Below are 25405 nucleotides of genomic sequence, written 5' to 3' on the forward strand. Positions count from 1 at the left end.
GTAAGAGTTACGGGGTTATAAATAACGTCTTGTTCGACAAATATTGACGATCCCCCAGTGGCTCTGTCACCCGGAGGTGAAAAATAATGATACGCATCATATTGACGTAACTTAAAAAGATCTGTTTGTTTCAGATGCGTTTCCTGCAGACATATTGCTCGTGGTGCAAAATCTTGGACCAATAGCTGCAATTCATTAAAATTGGTCCTTACCCCTCTACAATTCCACTGCACTATATTTGGTGAATGATTCATCACTTTGGTGCGTTTATTGGTGATCTACCACGCCTTGATCTAGAAGGCGATAAGCTCCCTGTCCGTAGATGGATAAGTTCAGACGTATCCATACCTTCGAGGGACCCAAACTTATTAAAAAGCTGAATCTCATCTTTTGAACCCTTAGCGACTCTATCGCTTTGGTTGATTCTAGTAAATTTTTGGTTTCCTTTCACAGTTTGTGCGACTTGATGTCCAGGTACAGCTTTTGACTGACACGAATCTGATTTGGATTTGGAATGAACATTTCGACCAGAGGACTTTCTATTATCTAGCTGAGTCTTTGGACTTGCGGAGTCCTGTGACAAAGGCATAGGCTGAGGCTGAGACGGCGTCATGGCTACAGTCTGAGTAGCAGAGTCTCCTCGTGGTAATAATTCTTGATTTGTGATGGGTTCAGGAGAAGTAGATTTTATCCATGTCAGCTCTGACATTCAACTGAGAGTGTGGTCGTGGGTGGTCTTTTACTAACAGAAGCATAAGAGTCATTTGGGTAAACAGAGGGAACAAGCTTCTTAGCTTCAGCATAGCTGATATTTTGAGAATGTTTTATTTTATTGACTTCCATTTCCCTCTTCCATATCGAACAATCTTTTGATGAGGAGGAATGCTTTCCTGAACAGTTTATTTGTACATTCTTCTGTAACATGAGATTGCTCCCCACAATGAGCACAAGTAATACGGTTGGAGCAAGAATTTATCCCATGACCAAATTTCTGGCATTTAAAGCACCTCAGTGGATTTGGTATATACACTTCAACTGGAAGATTGCAATATCCAGCTTTGATTGACTTCGGTGCCGTTGGAGAGACAAATGACAATAAATATGTGTTTGTGAGAACTACTTCAGAATTGTGACGCCTCGTAAACCGTTTCACGTGCGTGACACCTTGATCTTTCAGTTCAACCATGATGTCAAGCTCCGTCATGTCCTCTAAAAGATGATCTCGATCCCTGTCAATGCCTTTACTTGAATTCAGTGCACGATGAGTTGACACTAAAACAGGGCATCCGGCCAACGTATCAATTGACAGCAGGTTGGTTGCTCGTTGTCGTTTACTACATTCTATGAGCAACGACCCAGATCTCTGTCTCCTGATATTTTTCACGTCTCCTGCAATACCATACACTGCTTTGGAAACAGCAAACGGATTGAGTTTAATTGGTGTTTTATCCACAGATTCTATCACTAGAAATCTCGGCCAATAGTCTACCTGTTTCAATGGTCGATAACTGTCATTTGTGCTTTGGCCATTATCAAGCTGACGTTTTTTTTTCTAAGGGGGGGGGGGTTCAGGTTCCATGTTAATGTATATAAGATTCATCATCCCAGCTCCCCACCCACTACCGAGTATCATAAAGACAATGCTATCTACAAGAGGATCTCCGACCTGCAGCACCAAGGATACTGGGATGATATACTCCAGCAGAAGGATTAAACAAGTAATCAGTCTACCAGATTGGCCCATGAGCCATCGCCTTTTGGCACCAGCATCTAGGCAAATTATATCAAATTTGAAAATTCATATATCATACAATATATACTTAAAACCAATTATGTCAACATTGTGTCCAAGCCAAATAGTTATTGAGCAACGAAATATAGTGCTCAGGGCTCGGCATGTCCAGCCGATTGGTTGAACCGGGCCCATTCAACCACCCGTCTAGGTGAAGTAAGGGTCAAAAGGCTGTGTTGGGCAAAGGGAGCACGATTACAGGCCCCCAGCGCCCTCAACCCCCAGACTCCCGTCCTCCACCGACACAGGGCCGCAACCAACGGCAAACGGGTTGGTGGACCAAATATGCCCCCGGGTCCACCACGAGGAGGTGACTCGCCACGGGTGCCGTATATATTGAGAGTTTGTGGATTATGTGCAACCATATTTTGCGATATGACACTAGTCAATACAGCCTTACACTTGCTGGTTGAGTAAGAGAACATTTATGTCGAATCTCACTATTTCTTACAATTCTTCTGTAATGAGTAGACATAAAATATTTCCAATGACGTCAATAAAATGTTGCTAGTTTTAAAGTCTTCAGATAGCACGTGGTGGATCAACACTTTACACTCATAATGGGATTCAAGGTGCATCTACATACCGTGGCATCTGTAAAATGATTTATATCCGTATCTTCAAAACATCTACAGTACGAGGAAAACTAGAGGTAAATGATCTGAGAATGATTTGGTTGGATTCTTCCGTATGTTCATTCAAGTAGATGTCAATCCGTCTGCAAGGTATGTGACAAGGGAAGTACAACAATCTGAAGCTGCTAATTTTATACCATTATAATTTAACACTACAATTCTTTTCTGATGTATGCACTTGATCAACCAAGTAACATGCAATGTCTGTTTCTTTCGTGAGCGTATTTGAAGTTTACATTGGGGCAGGTTCTCCGGTTGGAAGCTTTAAAGTCCGTAATCAGCTCCAGAATATCGTTTCACCCATGTTTAAAAAAATCGACAATCTGGTAGGTTTGACAAAATTGTAACAGGGATTGGATTTCCTTGATAGATCTTAACATGTACATACACATGATTTGGAGTTAGTGTTATCAATTTGTGATTGAACCCCTAGAAGAGTGAGCATCGTCCACTGCCATACACCTGACTTTTAAAAGTGGAGAAAACATTACTTGATGCTCACCAAAGTATATTTAGAACAGATTACTCACATCGTATTTCACAACTTCTCCGAAATTTGCAAGTTGTGTAAATCTGTTATCGCACGCCTCAATTTGCAGTCTCATGAGCCTTAATAATGCATGACTTCCCACGCCACTGATTTCTGAATGACTTCTGAATCTCGGGAACGTTCCGGTGAATAGTTAACGTTTGACCTTGACGCTGATCTCTGTCGTATGACGTCCTTGACGTCATCAGCAAGAGGTTTGCACAACAAGCCGCGGGTGTCGAGCGAACGGGTGAGTCATGCATGCCTAAATGTTTCCTAATTGTCTAATTCCTAACTTGTTTTAGATCCAAATATAGAGACCATGAAGTCGAGTAAATTCTGATGATTTTTATAGTTATCTTTGAAACATAATCAAGGCTAACAGATGCGATCATATGTTTCCTTTGTGTTTTTCTCTCTCTCACATACATTGCATGTTGCGATTTCTGAAATTTGTCTTTGAACAAAACAAACAGTTTTGTGAATTATTGCAATTGTTCTGTTCTGAAGACGTCAAAGGAGAGGTGACTGCATCTTTTCTTCATACATTTTGTCGAATCTCTCACTCTGTGCCACAGTGAAAAAGTTCTTCCAGTCTCCACATTCACCTTTCATCAGAAACATATTATTAGTTGCTTTTCTTCTGTTGTACGCAATGTAAAACTCCAGTCAGATAATGCCTGCTTTAACGACAAAACTGCCATGGTTAACGAACAAATGTAATCGACCTTGTGATACGACTCAAAATAGAGTAATAATCGAAAGTAATCATCAACATAAGCACAGTCTCTATTCCCCTCATCGACCTTGTGTCAAAGTGACGAACTACACAAGAAGACACCAGTATAGCACGTTATGCTATACTGATCTGATTTCAGATCAGTTTCAAGAAATGTAATTCAACCCATTGTCTTTAAATCCTGTAAAACCTGATGAAACAACCCCATGCTAATGATGTTCATGCAAGTATTGAACCTCGTAATTATCAGGAAGACATCTAGTTGATCAGAGGTGACTAAATTCGACCTTACAAACATTCTTCGTAAGTTTCTTGCCTTAAAAATATTGTCCCTCTTGAATACCGCTAGCTGCACCCTATGACAGTATTTCATATCCCATTCTAAACAAGTGCTCCCTAATAAGCATTGTCCTCCAAGGTGATGCATTAGTTTGACGTGGTTTAATAAAACTGCAGGACAATTCAGGACAAAGCGTCCCCACATTCCATTATCATACTGCGATATTTGTGTTACCTTTCCTAAAGTATCCGCTTGACCCGTCTTGCCATTTATAGTGATAGGTCTGATCCTTCATCGTCTCACAGGCATTTTTGAGATTCTTGAACGAGCACGCTTCAGATATATCCCTATATATTTGTTCCGGTAAAGGGCGACCAAGGTATTCAGCCATTCTTTTTATTTCTCTGGCACAATCCTGGAACAAATGAAATAGTAATGTTCTACAAATAAAATAATTTTGTCATATGTCAACGTGCATTTTTACATTGTCTTCAGTGCGTACTAGAATGACACAAATATACTATTATTTCGTTTTTTGATGTTGAGAACTATTACTCAATAATAATACAGAGCATACCGCTTTCATGTCTTCATACCGCACAGTGCACACTTCAAAGCCCTTATATGTGTCGGATATGGTGGACATCTGTAGCCTGTAGGTGAAGTATGAACCACAGGGAGCTGGGGGTATTCAGAGTGAGTGAGTGAGTGAGGTAACGTCACGTCATCAATATCTCAGCCATATCGTGACGAAAACAATTTATATATTATGAAAAATTAAAACATTTGGAAGAATAAAACCTGTCACGATGGACAGTAAAATACTAATGAGTGAGTTTAGTTTTACGCCGCACTCAGCAATATTACAGCTATGTGGCGGGGGTCTGTAAATAATCGAGTCTGGACCAGACAATCCAGTGATCAACAACATGAGCATCGATCTGCGCAATTGGGAACCGATGACATGTGTCAACCAAGTCAGCGAGCCTGACCACTCGATCCCGTTAGTCGCCTCTTACGACACGCATAGTCGCCTTTTGTGGCAAGCCATGGGTTGCTGAAGGCCTATTCTCTCCCGGGACCTTCACGGGTCAGTAAACTACTAAGGTATCACATATATGGATATAGCACGGAAAGGTAAAACATTCTAGTAACTAAAGCAGACGATGCTGTATAAAATACGGGCTACAGATTGCTAACGACTGAACCTTTGTCTCTGCTACTTGCATGGACGAGTGAGTGAGGAAGCGAGCGAATGAGTTAAAACTTAACGTAACATCAACAATATTTGAGCCACATCGTATTAATCGTAACTATAGCACACAATGTAATACAAAACACGGGCTACAGAGCGCCAACGACTGAAGGTACATCACCATTCTAGGGAAATTAATATTTAACGTCACATCGGCAATATTTCAGCCACATCGTATATCGTAGAACATTTTTAAAACTGAAAAAGAACATGTGGATATTATAGAAACTTGTCGTCAAAGGACAGTAAAAAAATAATAGAATATCATAATGAGAATTAAAATTGTGGAAAGTCAACACTAATAGTACTACTTGTATGTGGCTAATACAATATAAAATAGGCTATAAATCGCCAACAACTGAAGCTACCTTACCACACTAGGGACATTCAGATATACTACATCATATTCTAGAAAGACAATGTTGATATCGGTGACATTACAAAACAAATGATTTGGTTGTTATCGTTCCTGGTAACGTTGAATATAGCTAATACAAAGGGGTTATTTACACCGAGTCCCTGATTATCCAAGCAATATAGCTTGGGAAACGGTGGATGCTTGGTGACGGTCTAATTCATTTGAATGGATACAGAAACATAAATCAGTGTGATTTGAAACATCTAAGCACTTGCATATTACAACACTACGCTCCTTGTAAACCTTGCAAACACGTCGCACAGCGCGCTTTGTCGGACAGTGAACCCTGACAAACGAAAATCTGGAAATCGTGGAATCTCCAAACGTGGGTCTGTCGCTAGAAAGGTTTGGTGTTCTGGTACGGAAATGATCTTATATCAATCAGATTGTGGTAAAGAACTACACTGAATGAGCGAAAATAAACCCATAACAGGTGTAACCAGTGAGCCATGAATAGACCTCATTAAACAAGGGCAGTCTGTGATATCTTACCTCACACATAAATGATTGACTGAGCGCTCTTCTAATACTTTTAATGCACCACATGCACAAGTGAGGTGTGTTGCAATACATCCCGCTGTCAATAGCGTCTCATCCAGTACTTCGTGGTAGTTATCTCTAATAACATTGCATCGTGCGTGATGCACGGGTATTACGGATGTCTTACGAATCCAAAATCGATGGAAGGGAGATAATTCTAAATCCGTTTTTTTCTTGTGTTGTCCGCCATACCTAGTGGTGGCTACGAAAACAATGACTTCCATTCGAATGAATAAATTTTGACAAAAAGTTCAAATGTAGTCCCTGTCAATATTAAGAAGGGGGATTTCATCGCAGCGACTTTACTAAGGCAATACCTACAGGAAAGAACAGCAAAATGCAAGATTCGAATCGTTTGATTTACACAGGTTGCCTGAAGTGTACGATCCGATACTCATGCTTCAAAGAGTTCAAACAAGGAGGGGTTCGGTGAGATAAATATGTTGTTCACTGGTCCATCGGGGACGATGGGTCGAGGTACCGTCGCTGTTTGTGCATGCTCCCCTCTCCCTTCGGGTTTGTTATAAGCAAACATCGTGGGTACCTCAACCTTTGGCCCCCTCGTGACCAATGAACAGCTTGTAAAGTCATGCTGCCTACACCTCGCAATACAATATAAAAATACGATGCTAATAAATTTTAAAACTTAAATTCAAATGTCATTTTCTTATAAAACAAAGATTTGGAATTCAGTGCAACCAGATTTGTTTCTGATGTCTAGTTTCACTTTCACACGAGAAAATTCGGATCGGCTGAAACGTAAGTCATTGTCTGAATAGGTTAATGAGACTCACCTTGTGGTATGTTCTTATGCCGTGTGTTTCCTCATAATTTGGAAATGTTCGAGTATTTTGCAGTTTGTAACTGGTTTTGAAGTGAATCTTGTGACGACACTACACAACATACATGCTTCAGCCTAACTCTGGTGAAAACAGCTTGTGTTGTTAACCCTTTCTGTAAACAGCTGTTTAAGGTGTCAATGTTCGGATACTATTATACAATTATTAGCTGTAGAAAATATTTATATCGAATACTGTTCACAAACCTTACCGAGTGTATAACCATCAAGGAACAAGTCAAGATAATCTGCCCAGGAGCCTGAAAAAGCTGTTTTTTGTAAAGGGTTGTCCTCCCAGATTTGTTTGCTGAGCTGACTGAAGAAGGACACCAAACAATCCTTTGGGTGTCTATGGACATATATCACCTTACATCCATTTGTCCATATGGCGTCTGGCATCTGACTGCAACCAAATGTCAAACTGAAGGCAACACTATGGTCATAGGTCTACCGTTTTATTACATCAAGTATATCAAGAGACATTATTCTGTGAATATTTAGTATGCGGGTAGAGTTTTCTGAATGCCGCATGTTAGCAATTAGCTAACACATGGAGTATTTAGCAATCGTTGTGTATTAACCTTAAACTTTCAACTCTAACATAGATTAATCTCCATTCTGTAATCAACAGGTCAAGTGTTCAACTACAGTTATATTGCATTCTTCCTTATGAATGTGAAGCCACATGCATTGTGATGTCAAAGCGAAGTTATGGCGTCATAGGGTCGGCGTCATAGTATCAGCTGTCAGTTCACCTAATGAAGGGATCTCGTAATGACCTCGAAACATTCTGTGGAAAATATTAAAGAAGATCTATTCATTAAATATCTTGGTCATCTATAACAACTTTTAAATGCCGCTAAAAACATGACACATGTTAGCTTCAGTCAACTCAACACTGAACTCATATCCAAGCTCAAGGTACCGTTGAAGATCTGGGTTAGAATTGATCATACTTAACCCATGCATGTCGTAAGACGCGACAAATGGAATCGGCTGGTCAGGCTTATGTCATCATGAGTTAGTTGACACATGTCATAATATGCACATGCGTAACTTTGATACAGTGGGCTGTTCACTACACGGATGGAGGAAAAGAACAGGCGCGCATTTCAGGTGCAACTCAACACAGCCCCCTGATATTCAGGATACGTGCGACTCTGTTCCACCAGCTGTTTGTATGTGAAGAGTGACAATATAACATTGTCACATGATAGTTTCTTAAACAAGATAGTTTTTGGTTGATTATGAAGCGTCAGATTTCAGTACCCCGTTGGGTACAGGTTTCAAGACCATGTATTCTGCTTATGTTTTATGCAATTATATCTAACCCGACTTATTTAAACATTCATCGTTGAAACTTCTCATTTGAACCCAGACTTGTAGTGAAACCCTATAGCATTGATATGAGTCCTGTTCAAAGAGATGAGTGCAACCTCAAATGGTGGCAACAGTAAGAAACAATTATTATTGTAAAACAAACACATAATTTACCAGAAAAAAACGCATTATACTGTATTGGATAAACATAAGGGAACATGCCTTTATTAGGCGAGAAGGCCCAGCATGAATGTTCTCCAGTCTGTGATATGACGCAAGCTGCGACTTTCCATGATGATACAGTGCTCACATACGACAAGCATAATGCTCAGACTGAAACGTCAGAATTAAAACCTAAGCTAGGACATGTTAAACAATCACAAATACGGAGACATATACACATGTATGAGTTACCTGGGAAGGAGATGAGTGTGGATAATTCGAGGTGATTCCAGCTTCTCCAGTTCTTCTTTGGTCCTGCTTTCTAGATAGGCTGAATTCAGCCAGTGTTTTGTGTATTCAGCCTTGCCGGCTACTATCATGTTGAGGATCTCCCACGTCCAGTGAGTACCTTGTGGATAGACATGGGAAGGGAATGAGTGGGTTTAGTTTTACTCAGCAATATTTCAGCTATATGGTGGCGGTCTGTAAATAATCGAGTCCGGACCAGACAATCCAGTGATCATCAGGATGGGCATGAGTGTGCGCAATTGTTAACAGATGACATGTGCCAACAAAGTCAGCGAGTCTGACCACCCGATTCCGTTAGTCGCCTCTTTCCACAAACATCGTCGCCTTTATGGCAGGTATGTGTTGCTGAAGGCCTATTCTATCCCGGACCTTCACGGTTCTCATAGACATAAGAAAGATCGTGGTATATGACATATTCGTGCTTGTCGCTATTAGAAACTCTTTCAGTGAATAGGTGCAGATGCTCTTTGTTCTCATACAGGTTTACAGAAAGTAGTTAGTGTGAAACTCCCGGTGCCTCGTATGGTGATGTAGATTCAGGTGCTGGTGATCTATAGTTTGTTTTAGACGAATTTACACAATTTCAGTTCACGATGATTATTATCTTATGACGTACCGGATTTTGGATATGTACACAGGAAGATATCGTCCTCCCTGATGGCGAACGTTTTCGCCCTTTTAATCTTGTCAACCATGAACTTTGCTTGCACCAAACCGTCATGTACTACCAAGTCGAGATTGAACCCAGACGCCATGGCTTTTTCTGCAAGGGCTGACATATTCTCCACTGTTGATAGATATAGAGGTTCGATTACATCTTTCACACTATGGATAAGATTATAAACAGGTTCAAAACCAACGTCCAGGTTGTCGTCAGCATAATATACACATATCCACCCAGTATAGGATTATGTCTTGGTAGTGAAGCAGAGGAAAGTTTGGAAACATAAACTTTATATAGTACGGTTTGAGAATGCTGTCCTAAACACCCACGTATCCCAAAGATATGTTACAGGTTACAGAAAAGAAAGTCCTTGGACAGTTTAGTCCATTTACTTACTGCTTGTTGTCACAAACTTTCAACTTTAAACAACCCTCTTTGTTTGAAAAGTAGCTTCCGAAAGCTCTTCTTGTATGCCTCAACGTGTGTGAAATAACTGGAACATGCATGAAAAAGGATCGATTGAAATAGATATCAGCTGCAAATTCCGTCATTGTTAGAAAAAGAGTTCCCAATATGCCTCTTTGTATGACTCAGACAACAGCTGTGTATGTATATTAAGTGGAATATAAGTGATAAAATCATCATCCACACATTGCAGAATACAATTAAATGCTAAATCATTACCTCTCATAGTCTTTACAGAACAAAAACAGCGTTGTGATATGGAACTTTGTTCTTCACTTTCCTCTCTAAACGACATACCGCCACTATGTTTGATTCAAAGTCTATCTTCCACTTCACTAGGCAGATGTGTTTTAGCGTTTGAATCAAACATGGCGTTGTTTTTCAGGACTACTGTTTTTCGCTCCTTTTGACAATGTTTCATAACACTCGGATTCAACGAATGTTGAATCAGTTGCTTCACGGCGTCTTCCAATATGTTCTTTAGAGTATAAACAGCCTAACTCGTTTAAATTTTTACATTAAATTTTAGGATGTTCCCATACTCCATGTTTCTGGTACAGTATGTGTTGTATAGTTAAATATGGTGAATTATTCATTGTTAATTATCCAGTTTGAAACGAAAATGAACCAGCAGATAGCCTAAAATGGTAAGGAAAGCGATGTATTTTTCTACAAGCCTATATGTTGGTAACATGCACATTATCTTTTGTCATCCATTATCGAAGACGCTATGTGTATATAATATAACATATTTCAACGAAGAGTGAGTGAGTTAATATTTAACGTCACATCGGCAATATTGCAGCCATATCGTGACGAAAAGATTCTTGGAAGAAGGAATTTATGTATATGGTAAAAAACCTGTCAACGAAAGACAGAAAAGCAACTGAATATCACAATAAGAATTAAAACTAGGGTGAAAAGTTAAAACTAATATCACTATTCAGACAATACACTATAAAAACACAGGCTATAGATTGCCAACAATTGAAAGTAGATCACCATACTAGGGGCCATGGGGACTTACAGTACGTTTGCTACCTGCATGGTCCCCAGCTGGATTTACACCATCCCCTCAGCTGCTGGCGATTGTATGCAAGATTAGCCACAAATTAAAATGACAGAAATACTACGGCTAAAAACCAAATGGAAGACTAAATTTGACGTCAAATGTTTTGGGACTTACGTATCCTCTCAGGACGACTATAATTTTACGGTCCTTCAACCCTGATCGAGGATACAGCCACCAACAATCTCAGTTACTAACTCAGCTTTCAGTCATAAAAAAATTATTTATTTACATGTCAGTCAATAAATCCAATTCTTTTAAAAATGCAATAATTAAATGAGAACTAACGTTACTAAAAAGGTCCTTCAAAGTCCTTGACTTGAAATAATTGTCCCTTGTGATGGAATATTCCACACAGTCAAGCAAGACATGCTTGACCGTGATTATTTCATCACAAGAGATGCAGAACGGAGGATCCTCACCACCTGGTGTGGCCAATACGACATCGTCGTATAATGACCTCTTCAAATCTGGACTGACTGACCCAAGTAGGTGTAACCAACATATGGTTTTATTTCATGCAATTTATTGATACCTACTTTGGTGTCCCACTTCTTCTGCATCAGATCACGGATGTAAGATCTAATGGTAGCTATATAATCAGTATAGGGAATAAGAAGTGGTGTCACAGATTTGTTGAATGCTGCCTTAGCAGCAAGGTCAGCCAGTGTGTTACCTGAGATTCCATCATGGCTTGGTAACCAACAGAAGACGATGTCGTATTGGCCAGTAGCAAGATAATTATACAATTCAATAATTTGAATTAAAAGTGGATGTTTACATGATAAATTTTTAATTGCCTGAAGGCACGAAAGAGAGTCAGAAAAGATTATGTATTGTTTACGTTTAGGGTGTCTTTGAATATATTTCAGAGCTGTTAATATGACGTTTGCTTCTGCAGTAAAAATAGAGCTGTTATCTGGTATTCTAGAAGATATTGTTCTGGATCCAATGACAGTGTCACAAGCCACTGCGCCGCTGTCATTGGACCCATCTGTAAATAAGGAATTATAATTGCTATAATTATGTTTTAATTGATTATGTTCTTGTTTTATTGTAATTCATTCATGTCTGATTTTTTAAATGTGGTCAATGTTAGGTCCACTTGTGGCCTAACCAATTGCCAAGCAGGAGACGAAAGGAGACGGGAAGAAGCTATATTATCCAGCTCAATGCTGGCAGCAGAAATAAATGGTTTTATTCTTCAACCAAGAGGCGGAACAAGAGAAAATTTCTTATTGTATAAATCCTCATACAAAGGATTGAAGACACAGTTATATGCAGGATTTGACTCATTCGAATGTAGTTTTGTTATATACTGTAAAGCTAATTTTGTACGTCGCAGTTCAAGAGATGGTTCATCAGCCTCGACGTACAGGCTGTCAACAGGTGATGTTTGAAAGGAGCCAAGAAAGGGTGGACAATAGACAATGGAGCCGTAATCAAGTTTTGAACCAGTGATCGATACAGGTGTAGGAGGGTAGCTTGATCCCCTCCCCACTTGGAACTGGAAACAACTTTTAATAGATCTAGTGCCTTCAAGCATTTATTTTTTTAAGTATTTAATGTGTGGAAGAAAAGTTAAATGGGAGTCAAAAAGTATACCCAAGAACTTGGCCTCCTTAACAACTTTGATGGGAGTGTCATTTAAAAATATTTCAGAGTCTTTATCTGGTTTGTATTTGCGGCAGACATGTATACTGTTTGTTTTGGATTTAGAAAATTTAAAGCCCTTTTCGGGACACCATTTCTCAATTTTGTTTAAACACAACTGCAGTTGTCGCTCAATAGTATGCATATTTTATCCACGACAAGAAATATTAAAATCATCAACAAAGAGTGATCCATCAATTGAATCATTCAAAACCTTTGGTAGACTGTTAATTTTGATAGTAAAGAGTGTGACAAACAAAATACACCCTGGTCCTGAGTATAATGGTCAGACAGGGTCGAACCCACGCGTACCTGAAATTTTCTGTTAGTTAAAAACTCGGATTTACATTGAGGCAAACGGCCCCGTAAAACAAAATCACGTAAATCTTTTAAAATGCCATGCTTCCGTGTCGTGTCATAAACTCTTTCTAAATAAAAAAAGATTGACACTGCATGTTGCCTGTTAATGATGGCAGCCTTAACGAATGACTCCAATCGAATTAAATGATCGCTGGTACTTTTTACGAAAACCACATTGTATATTTGTGATTAAATTATTTGACTGTAAGTAGCAAGTTAATCGGTTATTGACCATACGTTCCATGGTTTTGCAAACGCAGCTAGTCAAGGAAATGGACCTATAATTAGAGGGATCTGTATGGTCACGGCCAGGTTTAGGTATGGCTACAATAGTGGCATCACGCCAGGATGGAAGGAATTTAGTAGATGTCCAAATGTCATCAAAAATATTCAATAGCGTCGCTAAACAGGATTCATGTAATTGTTTCAGGAGTTGATAATGAATGTTATCAGCTCCTGTAGCAGTATCGTGAGATTGTTCAAGAGCCTTGCGAAGTGCATGAATAGAAAATATTTCATTGTAATCTTCCCCATTATCTGAATTAAAATTGATTTTGTTCTTTTCCTGCCGTTTTTGATATTTTTTAAACATGGGAACATAATTAGACGAGGAAGAATGTTTTGCAAGAGTTTCTCCCAGTTTGTTTGCAATATCAGATTTATCTGTTAACAACTGATCCCCATTTTTGAGATGATATATTCTTGATTTTCAACGAAGACACTGTGTGTATATAATATATATCATACACAGCGTCTTCGTTGTTGGATGGCAAAAGATAATGCGGATGTTAAATCACAACAATGCCACTTCTGATAGTGATCACTTTAATTAAACAAGTAGAGGAGGGGGAATGTGGCTTTCCGAAGTGCTATCTTTTTCAGTATCGTGATGGCTGTGGCTGATATTTACTTTTATTTCTACAATACTATCTCTATTTATAATATATACTATAACATATATATTCATAAGATAACAATATATATGATAATTGTCGTTATCATTTTATGTATGTATATACAGATGACAAAATCTAATTCACTTTTGATGGTGATATTATCAGCATCGGATTGCCATATGCCGCTTTAGGGAACACGGATGTATTTACACTGATTTGATTAGTCAGTGTTCCTAGTCGACGTAAACTGGATTTCCGACCTTGCCGTGTATGGATACTGTTTGCCGATACAGATTTGTTAGTGTCTCCAAATGTGCTAAAATGACATTTAAACCTGTAACTTACCATATTCATCTGAAATACTCTTCCGAGGTCGCCCTGTGAGTTCGAAAACAGTTTTCGTCTCGATGATCGATCATCCAGATCTATTTGCTGGCTTAAAGGGGCGCTGATGCGGAGCAATTTCCGTGGACTGGTTGTTCCTTATGTTATAGTTTTTTTCCCGTGATTACCCGGATGATATCACAGAATTCGTGACTGGTTCGTGACCTCTGCTGCACTTCCCATACGCGCAATTGAGAGTTAAATTATAGACAGATCAACTAAGGTCAAGTCATTATTACTTCATTATAAATGTGTTATGAAATCAAATGAGACACTTTGAAGGTTAATCATCTGTCAGTGGTAGAAATAGTAAAAAAAACGGAAAAATAACGAAGCCAATGTACGTCTTCGTATTAATTTTAGTCTCATATCAGTAATTAGTTTATTGTCATATTTGTATGATTTTGAAAATTAATAAAAGAACACACGATCTGCTTACACTTATGGTGAATTTCTAACTTGACTGTAACATATAAACACTGTATATAGACTGCCAGTTTGGATCCTATTTCACATATGCCCTATGCGCGACCTAGTGTGTCTTTTCTGTACTATACATTCTGCTGAATGCTACAACAAATAAATTAAAACAAAATGCAAATAATGAATTTAAAACAGACTAATGTAATAGGAATGTATCCATCAATATCCCCATAAAAGAACAATATTCCATTCATCTGTAGCTGGTAAATAATCCTGCTCTATGTAGTGTGTCTTACAACAGTCTAATTTGCGAAAAGGTGACACATCGTTTCAGGTCTTTCACATTGGTGAAAACCTGATAAACCTCTCACTGGTCACCCAAGGTAGCACACCTGGCAACTAATTGTATGATGTCCGCCATTCTAAGTACTTTAGTTAACCAGTAATTAGCACTCAATCAATCAACGCAATGGTGGTTAACTCTTTGAAGGGAGGATGCTGTTTTTATACTCGCACTTTACGACAGTATGTAGTCAGTATAGATTAGTACATCTATACACACACTGCCTTTTGACAAATCCGCTTAATCAATCAGTGTGTTATCGGTTAATCCTTTGATCGATGTTTGTTTTTGTAACTCAGCTTATAAACCCTCTTGCATCACGTACATGCACATATTACATAACTTACAATACATTGAATTATTAAAGTTTGAGTATTTATTCTGGACAGGAGAAATGCCAAATGGGAACCTTTTTATATGTAACCTGATTATATCTGTCATATATTCATTAAGTGACCATCAAGAGAATGATGACAAATAACACGTGTATGGTTATAACATCAAACGCGAGTTACAGCAAGGAAGATGTAATCTCTGTGTCGAGTGCAGCTTGAAAACACTTATGGGCCGAAACTGTTTTGAGGATACCAACGGAACTTGTTACATACGAAATACATATAGGCATTTGCTGTGTACTTGGTTACGTAGGTGTAATCAGTTCGCGTAAGAAAATTTTCAGATTTGTGTACCAATGGCAAAGTCGTTGTTTTTAGTTTACGATTTCAAGTAAATCAAAATCAACCAGGGTAGCTACCGCAGCTACCAAAATTTACGTGTGGTTTTTGCAATGACAACTGGCCCAACCCTCAAAACTATCTAAATATAAAGCTTTGCATTCTTTCGGACTTAAATGAAACAAACGGTTGCTACGTGCCTATAGACATCATATTTTCACATATACATTACATTCAGTCATTTCCTAAACGTTCGAGCACATACGACCATCGCCATCACCGTCGAATGTTCTAGCAGTCTCCCGGAAGTTAACAAATCGAAAACCAAGAGGAGATAACTCGAAAGCACTGCCTTAGAAGAGTGCCACTTAAAAAATTCTCTGTTGGAAATGTGACCCATAATAACTACCACTAAAACATTAAACATTGTGACCCAATTAGAACAATTAATAACAACTCAAATCACGGAAAATACACACTCATAACACTCTCCCCCTTGAGGAAAAGAAAGCTTCTGTGAAACGTTCTGTTACAACCATATCAATAATAACATAATAACATGACATGTAATAATATGAAGAACATGAGAAACATCTTGCAGAATGACAATGATATAATGCATTTACAGTCTTGAAAGTGCATCAGCACAAACATTGTCTTTTGCCTTTAATGTGTTTGATCACAAGACTGAACCCTTGGTGGTACCAACGTACACTTCAAAATGCTGTAAAGCTAACACAAGACTTAATGTCACTTTCTCAATGGTGGAACAATGTCTTTGGCGCTTGTCCAATTTCTTTGAAAAATAACAAACTGGATCTTCCGGATCATCCCCTTGAATCAGGACAGAACCTGCCCCAACATTACTTGCATCAATTTGAAACTTAAATGCTTTCTCAAAATGTGGTGCCTGTAATACTGGAGAATTCATGAGTCTGGCTTTAACTTTTTTAAATGCAATCTGACAATCCCAATGGAATTTAACCTTTCTCCCCAAAAGGTTAGTAAGTGTAGATACAACATCTGATAAGTTTAGAAAAACTCTCTGTAATAGTCAGGCATACCCAAGAATCCCTGTTAGATTGAGGTACTGGAAAATGTATAATTGCTTCAACTTTAGCATGAACTGGTTGTACCTGGCCGTCACCTACAACATCCTCTAAAAATTCATCTTGTGCCTTCCAACATTCACACTTGGCGAGATTCACTTTGTCTCAGAAAGTCGTTCGAAGAAGGCACGAGTCCTTTATAGATGGTCATCCCACTCCATGTCATAATCGATGACATCATCCATGTAAGCCATTAACCAGTATTACAACTACTGCAATAATAATCAATAACAACTCAAATCAAGGAAAATACATTCTCGTAATGCTATCTTCATATACTGATTTACTTGCTCTAATCCATATTGTGTCTGAGGTGAAGGCAGAGACATAAATTACTTGTGAACTGTGGTAAGGGTCAGTAACCCGTTTAGATGACAAGAAGAACCATTGAAAAGTAGACACACATAAAAAAACGAAAAGCAATGGCTATCACTTCTGGAATTTCCTCAGCATCTGCATTGCAATAAAATATTTGCTTTAAGTGATCAGTACTGATCTCTGGACAAGCAATTATTATCTCCTCCGGTATACCCGAACTCTATCTTACATAACTTCGGTTAAATATATAAACTATGTCTCCAGTAAGCGACCCTATCTTTCCAAGCTTATATCCCCGTCACTGTGACAGTGACTGGTTTCCTCTGAGACTGAGAGTTACTTTTCAAGATTGCAGTTATAATTTTTGAGTTAACATGTAAATTTAACATGTGCATGGGAGTATTTGTTGCTGCTGTCCTACATTTACGCTCTAACTAGTGACATTATTTGAAGAGGAGTGATTCTCTAGAACGCACGTTCCATTTGCCCCAAACAATGAAAACATCTGTATGTCATTTGCACGAATTTCCGAACATTTTGATAATTTTCTTATGCATGAGCATTGTTGGTACAGATGGTATAAAACCTGTTTGCCATGAAAGCTGAAAAAGCACTTCAACCATCTCACGACAAAGTACGAAGATTGACGCCGGCACAACGAGAGTTGGTCTGAGACAGTAACAAATGAGTGAGTGAGTTAATATTTAACGTCACATCGGCAATATTAACGATTAATATAATGATTAACTATAAAGATACAAATGAATTAATAGCACATGCATTGTAAAAACCTGTCAAAGAAGGACAGTAACACAGAGTAAAATGTATAACTAGTGATTAGACCTAAAACAATGTACAGTACAATATAAAAATGAGCTATAGGTTGCCAACACCTGACGGTAGATCACCATACTAAGTGAGTGAGTGAGTTAATATTTAACGTCACATCGGCAATATCTCAGCCATATCGTGACGAGAACAGCTAAGTGAACACTTAACTGAAATATATGCATATTGTAAAAATCTGTCAATGAATGACAGTAAAACAACTCGAATATCACAATTTCAATTACAACTATCATGAAAAGTCACTAACAATTCTAGTTACTAATATAAACTACCAATCATTAAAATGCATCTATTTACAACACATACTACTCATAATTCAAGCAAGAAATCAATGTCCTTTATGAGAATTAACAGTGATAAACAGATCCTTGACAGTTTTGACATTGAAATATTTATCCCTTGTGATGGAGAATTCAACACAGTCAAGCAGGACATGCTTGACCGTGACTGTCTCATCACAAGAGATACAAAACGGAGGATCCTCACCTTTTATCAAGTATACATGGGTCTACCGTGTTTGGCCAATACGACATCGTAAAATAACCTCTTCAAATCTGGACTGACAGCCAAAGTAGGAGTAACCAATATACGGTTTTATTTCATGTAGTTTATTTATACCTACTTGGGTGTCCCACTTCTTCTGCATCAGATCACGGATGTAAGTTTTAATGCTACCTTTGTAATCAGGGTATGGAATAAGACGTGGTGTCACAGATCACCATACTAAGGACCATGGGGACTTACAGTACATTTGCTTCCTGCATGGACCCTAGCTGGATTTACATCATCCCTTCAGCTGTTAGCAAAAGTCACAAATGGGTGCTTCCAACATTTACCGTCACAGATCTATGACTTGAATGTGGGATGAACGGAAAGACTCAGAAGCAAGAAGCAAGGCAAGCAAGGCTAACATCTGACAGACACCATTTGATTTTATTATTATTATTATTACAGATATATGCAATGATTACTTATATTTCAAAAAGAGGTTCATGCCGACAGTAAGACGTGATTGCCGATTTGTCACAAATCATGCGAATCGCAGATTGTGTTTGTATCTTGTTCATTTGGCGGGTTTCATACCCAGTGGTGGATCGTCGCTACCGTGTAATTAGCGTGTTGCAGTGACTTTACTCTGAAGGCAACTGCCGATGATTGCTGGGAATTATGAACCATTATGGATATACATAGAAGTGAATGAGTTTAGTTTTATATCGCCCTTAGGAATATTCCAACAATATTACGGCGGGTGACACCTGGAATGGGCTTCATATATTTCACCCATTTGGGGAATCAAACCTGGATCTTCGACGTGAATATTCCAACGCCTCCCGACATACAAAGGATGTGAGAGAGAATTAAACGATAATGTAGAACGTTTCAACGCAGAATATCTTGCAGAGGCTAACACTCATTAACAAACCACATAGGTTAGCGTATTGCTTTATTTAAAGCAACCATTCGATGGTTGTTGCCTTTTATAATGAATGTTTTACCTTTCCTGAAACATTTTCAGTCATTACAGAAACTCTGTTGTCAATACAAGGGCTTGTTATTGAATGTTGTCGAGATATAGGTATACTAAACGACCTGCCGTGTAATGTTACGGCTATTAAACGAGTTAATGTTTTGGTATCAAACAAGCAAAATCTTTCACCAGTATACTATTTTTTTTCACATAGCCAAGAATAATATTCTGCATATTACTTTACAACGTGAATAATTTATTTTAGTACTCGCCCGTGGAAGATACTCCAATGTTATATTATTACGGCAATATTACACCAGTGTATTACCGCTAGAGGCATGACGTCATAAAGCTCTACAGTTGTGACGTCACAATGGTAATGACGCTGACGCAATGGCGCTAGACCTTGCTTCACTCGCAAAACCTGTGAGTCTTCACGCTGTGGGCAATTTCGCCGTAGTTTGTTTTTCCTCAATGAGCGTTGGCGAGTAATGAACAGAATACTAAACTCACTTCTGTGAAATATCCTTTTATTAAAGTCGTGAAAGATTCAGTATCAAACTCCCTTTAGCTTGTTTGATACCAAATCAGTAACTCGATTAATAGCAATGGTATTACACGGAAGATCGTTTAGTATTCTCTATAATAGAAACTGCGACAAATTCACCTGTAGTGTCATGACGCTAAGCTTTCAGCGGGTCAGGCAAGGTCTAGCACAACTGCAACAGCGGCAATGGCATCGTGACGTCACAACGGTGAACCTACATGACGTCATACGTCTAGTAGTATTACATTAGTGTAATATTGCCGTAAAATATTATTATACTGCAGTATTTTCCACGGGCCATTAACAATCAGTACTATACCATTGAGCTCTGTATAATACTTAGTAGTACTGGTGTGTAATAAGGGCAGCTGTGTGCAGGATACTATATTTGTGTCCTGGGCCCTTATTCTCGAAACGTTCGTAGCCTTAAGACTTTTTAACTCTGGTCGTAGCCAATGTCTTAAGACAGGACTTAAGAAGTTTATATACAGCCCTGCAACCGTTATCATGTCTCATGAAACAGAGGAGGTGTATGCATCTATCATCACACATACGTCTGTAATGATCCTGTTTTCACCTGAAAAATCAGCGTAGATCTATCGTAGAGATCTGAAAATAGGAACTATTTGTGACAATGTTGTCACTTATCATAGCTTTAGCCACTCCGGAACGGTGAATTCCCTTGACTCAATCTCTTAGCTCGAGGTAGCCGGACGTTCTGAGTTGAGCAACTCACATGATTGGCATAAGAGGCGACTAACTGGATCGGTGGTCAGACACGCTGATTTGCTTGAAACATGTCATTGTATGCAAAGATAGATGCTCATGCCGTTGATCAGTGGCATGTCTGGTCCATACTCAATCATTTACAGACCGACCCCACATAACTGGAATATTGATGAGCATCAAATTAATCCTAGCTGCTGTCTATACCATATAAGTTTGTGTTTTGTTGTTTGTTTGTTTTTTCCAAAGACGTCATAATGGTACGATAATTATCTATCGTATAAATGCGTCCGCGAGGCCCGTTCTGTCTGATCATATTCTTTACATATCTGTAAAAATGTTTCATGAGACAAGGGGAATCATTTCAAGTTTCTGATACACAGCCTTGAGTTGTGAGATATTACAGTTGTTCTGTATGTTCAATATAAATGACAATATTGGAGGTACAACTATGCATTTTATTTCTTCCTGGAGTTTAATAAGCTCAGTTCACAGTATGCTGTGATTCACTTACAACTAATGTCAATATGGAAACTTCTCCTTTAAACGTTTTTCATAGATTTTATCAAAGCGCTCGATCTGGGCCACCGTGAACCAGTTCTTCCAGTCGCCAGTTGTACCTGTGAAACATCATATGTGTAATTTTCAGGATTTGTTTCCCTTCAATTGATGTAATGTAAGAAAATTTGTGTAGTATTCTTTGACAAGATATTTAGAACCACATTGTCTCAGTTCACCAAGCTGCAAAACGCCCCTGCCAATGTCAATGTTCATTGGGTCTAACAGGCAGCATGGCTGAAAGTAATATACACGATGGTGGTACGTTTGAAATAATAAGCCTTTGGTGAGTCCCAATCACAGTACTGATATGGCCTATACTACTACCGAGGTCCATGCAAAATTTGAGTCAAATCGGTGGAAAAGGGGTTTTTTTTTGTTTGTTTTTTTCTTGTTGTTAGAACTAAAGACTGGCTTGGAAAGAAGAAAACCAGTCTGTGTTAGGACAAGTCGCACACGAGACAGTATATCTTCGTGGGCTGGCATGTGCGTACGGGCACTGGAAGAGTAACTGGAATCCAAGTACAACCCAGTACGATCCGAAGCCAAAGACGATACTGGATGGGATCACTCCGCAAAATCGCCTACAGGCGATTACGGATTCCGGGTATGTCCCCTATTCCGAGAAGGCATTTTGGCCGCTACACCTGCCGGAGTATACAAAAGTTCCCATACGAGCAAAACGTCATAGGTCAACGCAACTGTATATCCCCAAGGTCCAAATCTAGATATGTTGCTATCCTCCAACAAATGAATCGCTTTTGTATTGCGCGAAAAAAAGACCAAACATCCCTTTGGCGAGAACCTGCCACAGCAGGGCTATCGTGTATACTACCCTATATGAACTGTGGGTGTTGAGAAAGTATCAGAAAATACCATAGTGTCCAATGACCGGGGATAGGAATATACGTAGCGCCGTGAACAGACAATGCCCCTAGATATGAGCATCATGTAAGCGTATATTTACCATTACATTTTGGATTTGATAGTTCAGTGTTGTATCTTCAAACCTTTGAATATCTTAGACAGGTAAACACTTACCATGGCTATATATTTTGCACATGGCTCAGGTGTATGTGTGATGGATCTGTGATTACCTTTCCTGAAGTATCCACTTGAGCCATTTTGCCATCGAAAGTGGTAGGTTTGATCTTTTAGATTCTCGTTAGCATGCTTGAGATTCTTAAAAGAGCATGCCTCGGATATTTCCTGACACGTTCTATCCGACACCTGGCGCCCAATGTAATCTGCCATTCTTCGTATTTCCTGAACACAATCCTACAAAGAGAAAAATTCCAAGATGAATGTAACTGTGAAGAACTGTGTATATATTCACACCATGATAATTTATTTTCTGTGTATATTCTTATCCTCGGGAGCACGTGTTAATATCGCTCGTTAATTATTTATTTAAAAGTCCAGCTCTATTGCAAAAGCTGTAAACACTACCTCTATTAAACACTCTGTTAGCTAAGCTACTTCCCAAAATTTTCAAAAAGTGATCGATATTTCTAACTGATGACTCTGCAGTTCTCACGTAATCACATACTTTATTTCTGGACTGAGGATCTGATATTAGTGACAGACGCATTATCAAGATAGAAACCGTTGATAATCATTCGTGATTAATGATTTGAAAACATACGTTCTCTCGCGACTGAATACAATGCATCTATGTCTAAAATCCATCCAAAGAAGCATATTTCATATACGTCAATTCAGAACAAGCAAGAATATTCATTTCTGCGTTGCCAGGAACTGGGAAATACCTTGTTCATGTCTTCATACTGCACTCTGCATATTTCAAATTCTTCATGCATTTCGGAAATGTTGGCCCACTCTATCGTGTGTTCGAAATAAGGTCCAGAGGGTACTTGAATACATGAACAGAAAACCAACGTGTACCAGTTGTAGGACTGATGTCACTGTGTTACTGTTGTTATGCTTTATCTTTAGTCATCATAACGGAAACAAAGTTCTCAGTATTGATATGTGATCCCTTATACTTAGACTGATGTTTACATCAAAGAAACACAAACAATAACCTGTCAACTGTCCACCCAAGAAGAAAGCATTTGCTACGAAATGAGCACTTTGATTATGTTTCGTTGTCCCATTTCATAATGTCTGAATAAATACGTACAATATTCGTCAAGATAAAGGTCTACATAGTCTTTCCAGGAACCGGTGTAGATTGGTTGCTTTGAACAGTTCTCCTTCCATATCTGTTGTGTGAACTGGCAGAATGACGATACCACGCAGTCCTTAGGATTCCTCCTGACGTATATCACTTTACATTGTTTGTCCCATAATGCATGTGGTAGTTGGCTGCAGGAAATGTTTGCATGGTTACGATACTCTCAGAATAAGTAGAATCCAGAAATCCGACAGACAATATATGCAACACAGATGAATGCAAGGTGTATGATATGAACATACAAGACAGACAACATTCATTCAGATATATAGTTATTCGATTTCCCTTTAATGTTAATGTGTTTATTAAAATGAAGATAACTACAAAACTGTCGTTCCATTGTGACGATGGGGTTTGTTATTGTTGATCGTGACAATAGAAGTACTGCCAAAAGGTTTCAGGCAAAAATGTGCACTCATTTGTCAGAATTTTCCTTCTTTCATCTTACCCTTAAAAACATTTCCAGGGGTTCTTACTTTTTTCCAAAATCGTTGTTCAACTGTTGTTTTAAAGTAGACATTTTTACAGATATGTAACTTTAGATTTTTCACCTTGGACGCAGATGGGTGTGGAGGATTCTTGGTGATGCAAGTTTCTCCAGTTCTTCCTGCGTCCTGTATTCCAGCCAGGCAGAGTTTTGCCAGTGTTCGGCGTACTCAACCTTGCCTGCCACGATCATGTTGAGGATCTCCCATGCCCAATGAGTTCCTTGACGAGTCGACATTAAAACGGAAAGCAACAGGAAACATTTACAATGTGTTTGTATCGATAAACCTCATGATGTACGTCTCACGGAAATATACCTCGATTGTACGTGTTCGTTGATAAATATAGTGGCGTTCATAAGAGATACCAAGACACAAGATAAAGTGGAAATTAACAATACATTTAGTCATCAACGAATGGTATTGGGTCTGTTGTTGTTCTTCAAGGTTATTAAAGTCATTTGAATGTATCATTGACAGGTGCCATGCATAGTCTGAGCTTCTCTATATCAACATGTCATAAATTGAGTGAAAATGCATCCTTAGTGCATGATTGAAGTGAGGTGCGTTAGTAAGTGTATGCAAGACGATGTTAGCTTTAGTTCCAGTGTGTCACACCTTGAGACCATGGAAGTACATGTTACACTTCTTGTGGAATAAGAATACGAGCAAATACGTGTAGAATTTGCCCCTCCACAGTCGACATGTAGCCTTTGACTTGTATCTAGTCGCTTTCTTCAGTATTTCACCCCTTATGGAAACACAGAGTTTGGTTATCTACATGCGGTTGGGCGCAATACTGCAATACAACGTTTATGACATTACTCGTTACTCGTGTTTACCTGACTTTGGGTAGGTACAGAGTAATACATCATCATCACGGATGGGAAGATCCTTTAGTTTCGTCAAGTTGTCCACTATCATCGCATAGTGCACAAATCCTTCAAACATGACGAGGTCAAAATTGATACCTGCCGCCATTGCTTTCTCCGCTGGTGTCGCCATTGATCCTGAAACATATCAGTGACTGCGTTTGAGTTTAGGTTTAGTTAGTCACCTCTTACGACAAGCATTGTCACCTTTTATGGCCAGCGTGGGTTGCTTAAGGTCTATTCTACCCTGGACCTTCACTGATCGAAACATTTTAGCACGGAAATGATGTTCATTTTACAAATCAACGCTATCACTCTGATGCTAGTGTGCCAGGTCAGATGTGTACTTCCAGTTTATTAGGGTAACAGCAACTGGTGATTCTGTTGTTATGATCGATACTGACTGGGTGAAGGGCCAGGAGTGTTCTACCAATTGAACACACACATCAGTGACGAAAACCCATCAAAATCTCCATGAAAAGATAAGATGAATCCAAAGTTCAGAACTATGTTAAATACTAGCATTGC

General features: G+C 38.8%; 2 protein-coding genes across 2 annotated transcripts; both read right to left on the bottom strand.

Annotated features, from left to right (window-relative positions):
- Nucleotides 1-2201: 2201 nt before the first annotated feature.
- Nucleotides 2202-9976, bottom strand: LOC137282204 (sulfotransferase 1C2A-like). The gene is made up of 7 exons (XM_067813934.1): nt 9878-9976; nt 9434-9604; nt 8761-8917; nt 7239-7429; nt 4553-4656; nt 4210-4390; nt 2202-3564 (listed from the first exon to the last, which is right to left on the bottom strand). Coding segments are annotated over exons 1-7 (900 nt in total). The 5' UTR covers nt 9879-9976; the 3' UTR covers nt 2202-3469.
- An 11311-nt stretch (nt 9977-21287) lies between these two features.
- Nucleotides 21288-25010, bottom strand: LOC137282392 (sulfotransferase 1C2-like). Its single transcript, XM_067814139.1, has 6 exons — nt 24848-25010; nt 24072-24228; nt 23467-23651; nt 23093-23196; nt 22421-22601; nt 21288-21385 (listed from the first exon to the last, which is right to left on the bottom strand). The coding sequence occupies exons 1-6, from the start codon at nt 25008-25010 to the stop codon at nt 21288-21290; spliced, it is 888 nt and encodes a 295-aa protein (XP_067670240.1).
- Between the last annotated feature and the right edge of the window lie 395 nt (nt 25011-25405).

The sequence above is a fragment of the Haliotis asinina genome, chromosome 4, assembly GCF_037392515.1.
Source record: "Haliotis asinina isolate JCU_RB_2024 chromosome 4, JCU_Hal_asi_v2, whole genome shotgun sequence".
Classification (NCBI taxonomy): Eukaryota; Metazoa; Mollusca; class Gastropoda; order Lepetellida; family Haliotidae; genus Haliotis; species Haliotis asinina.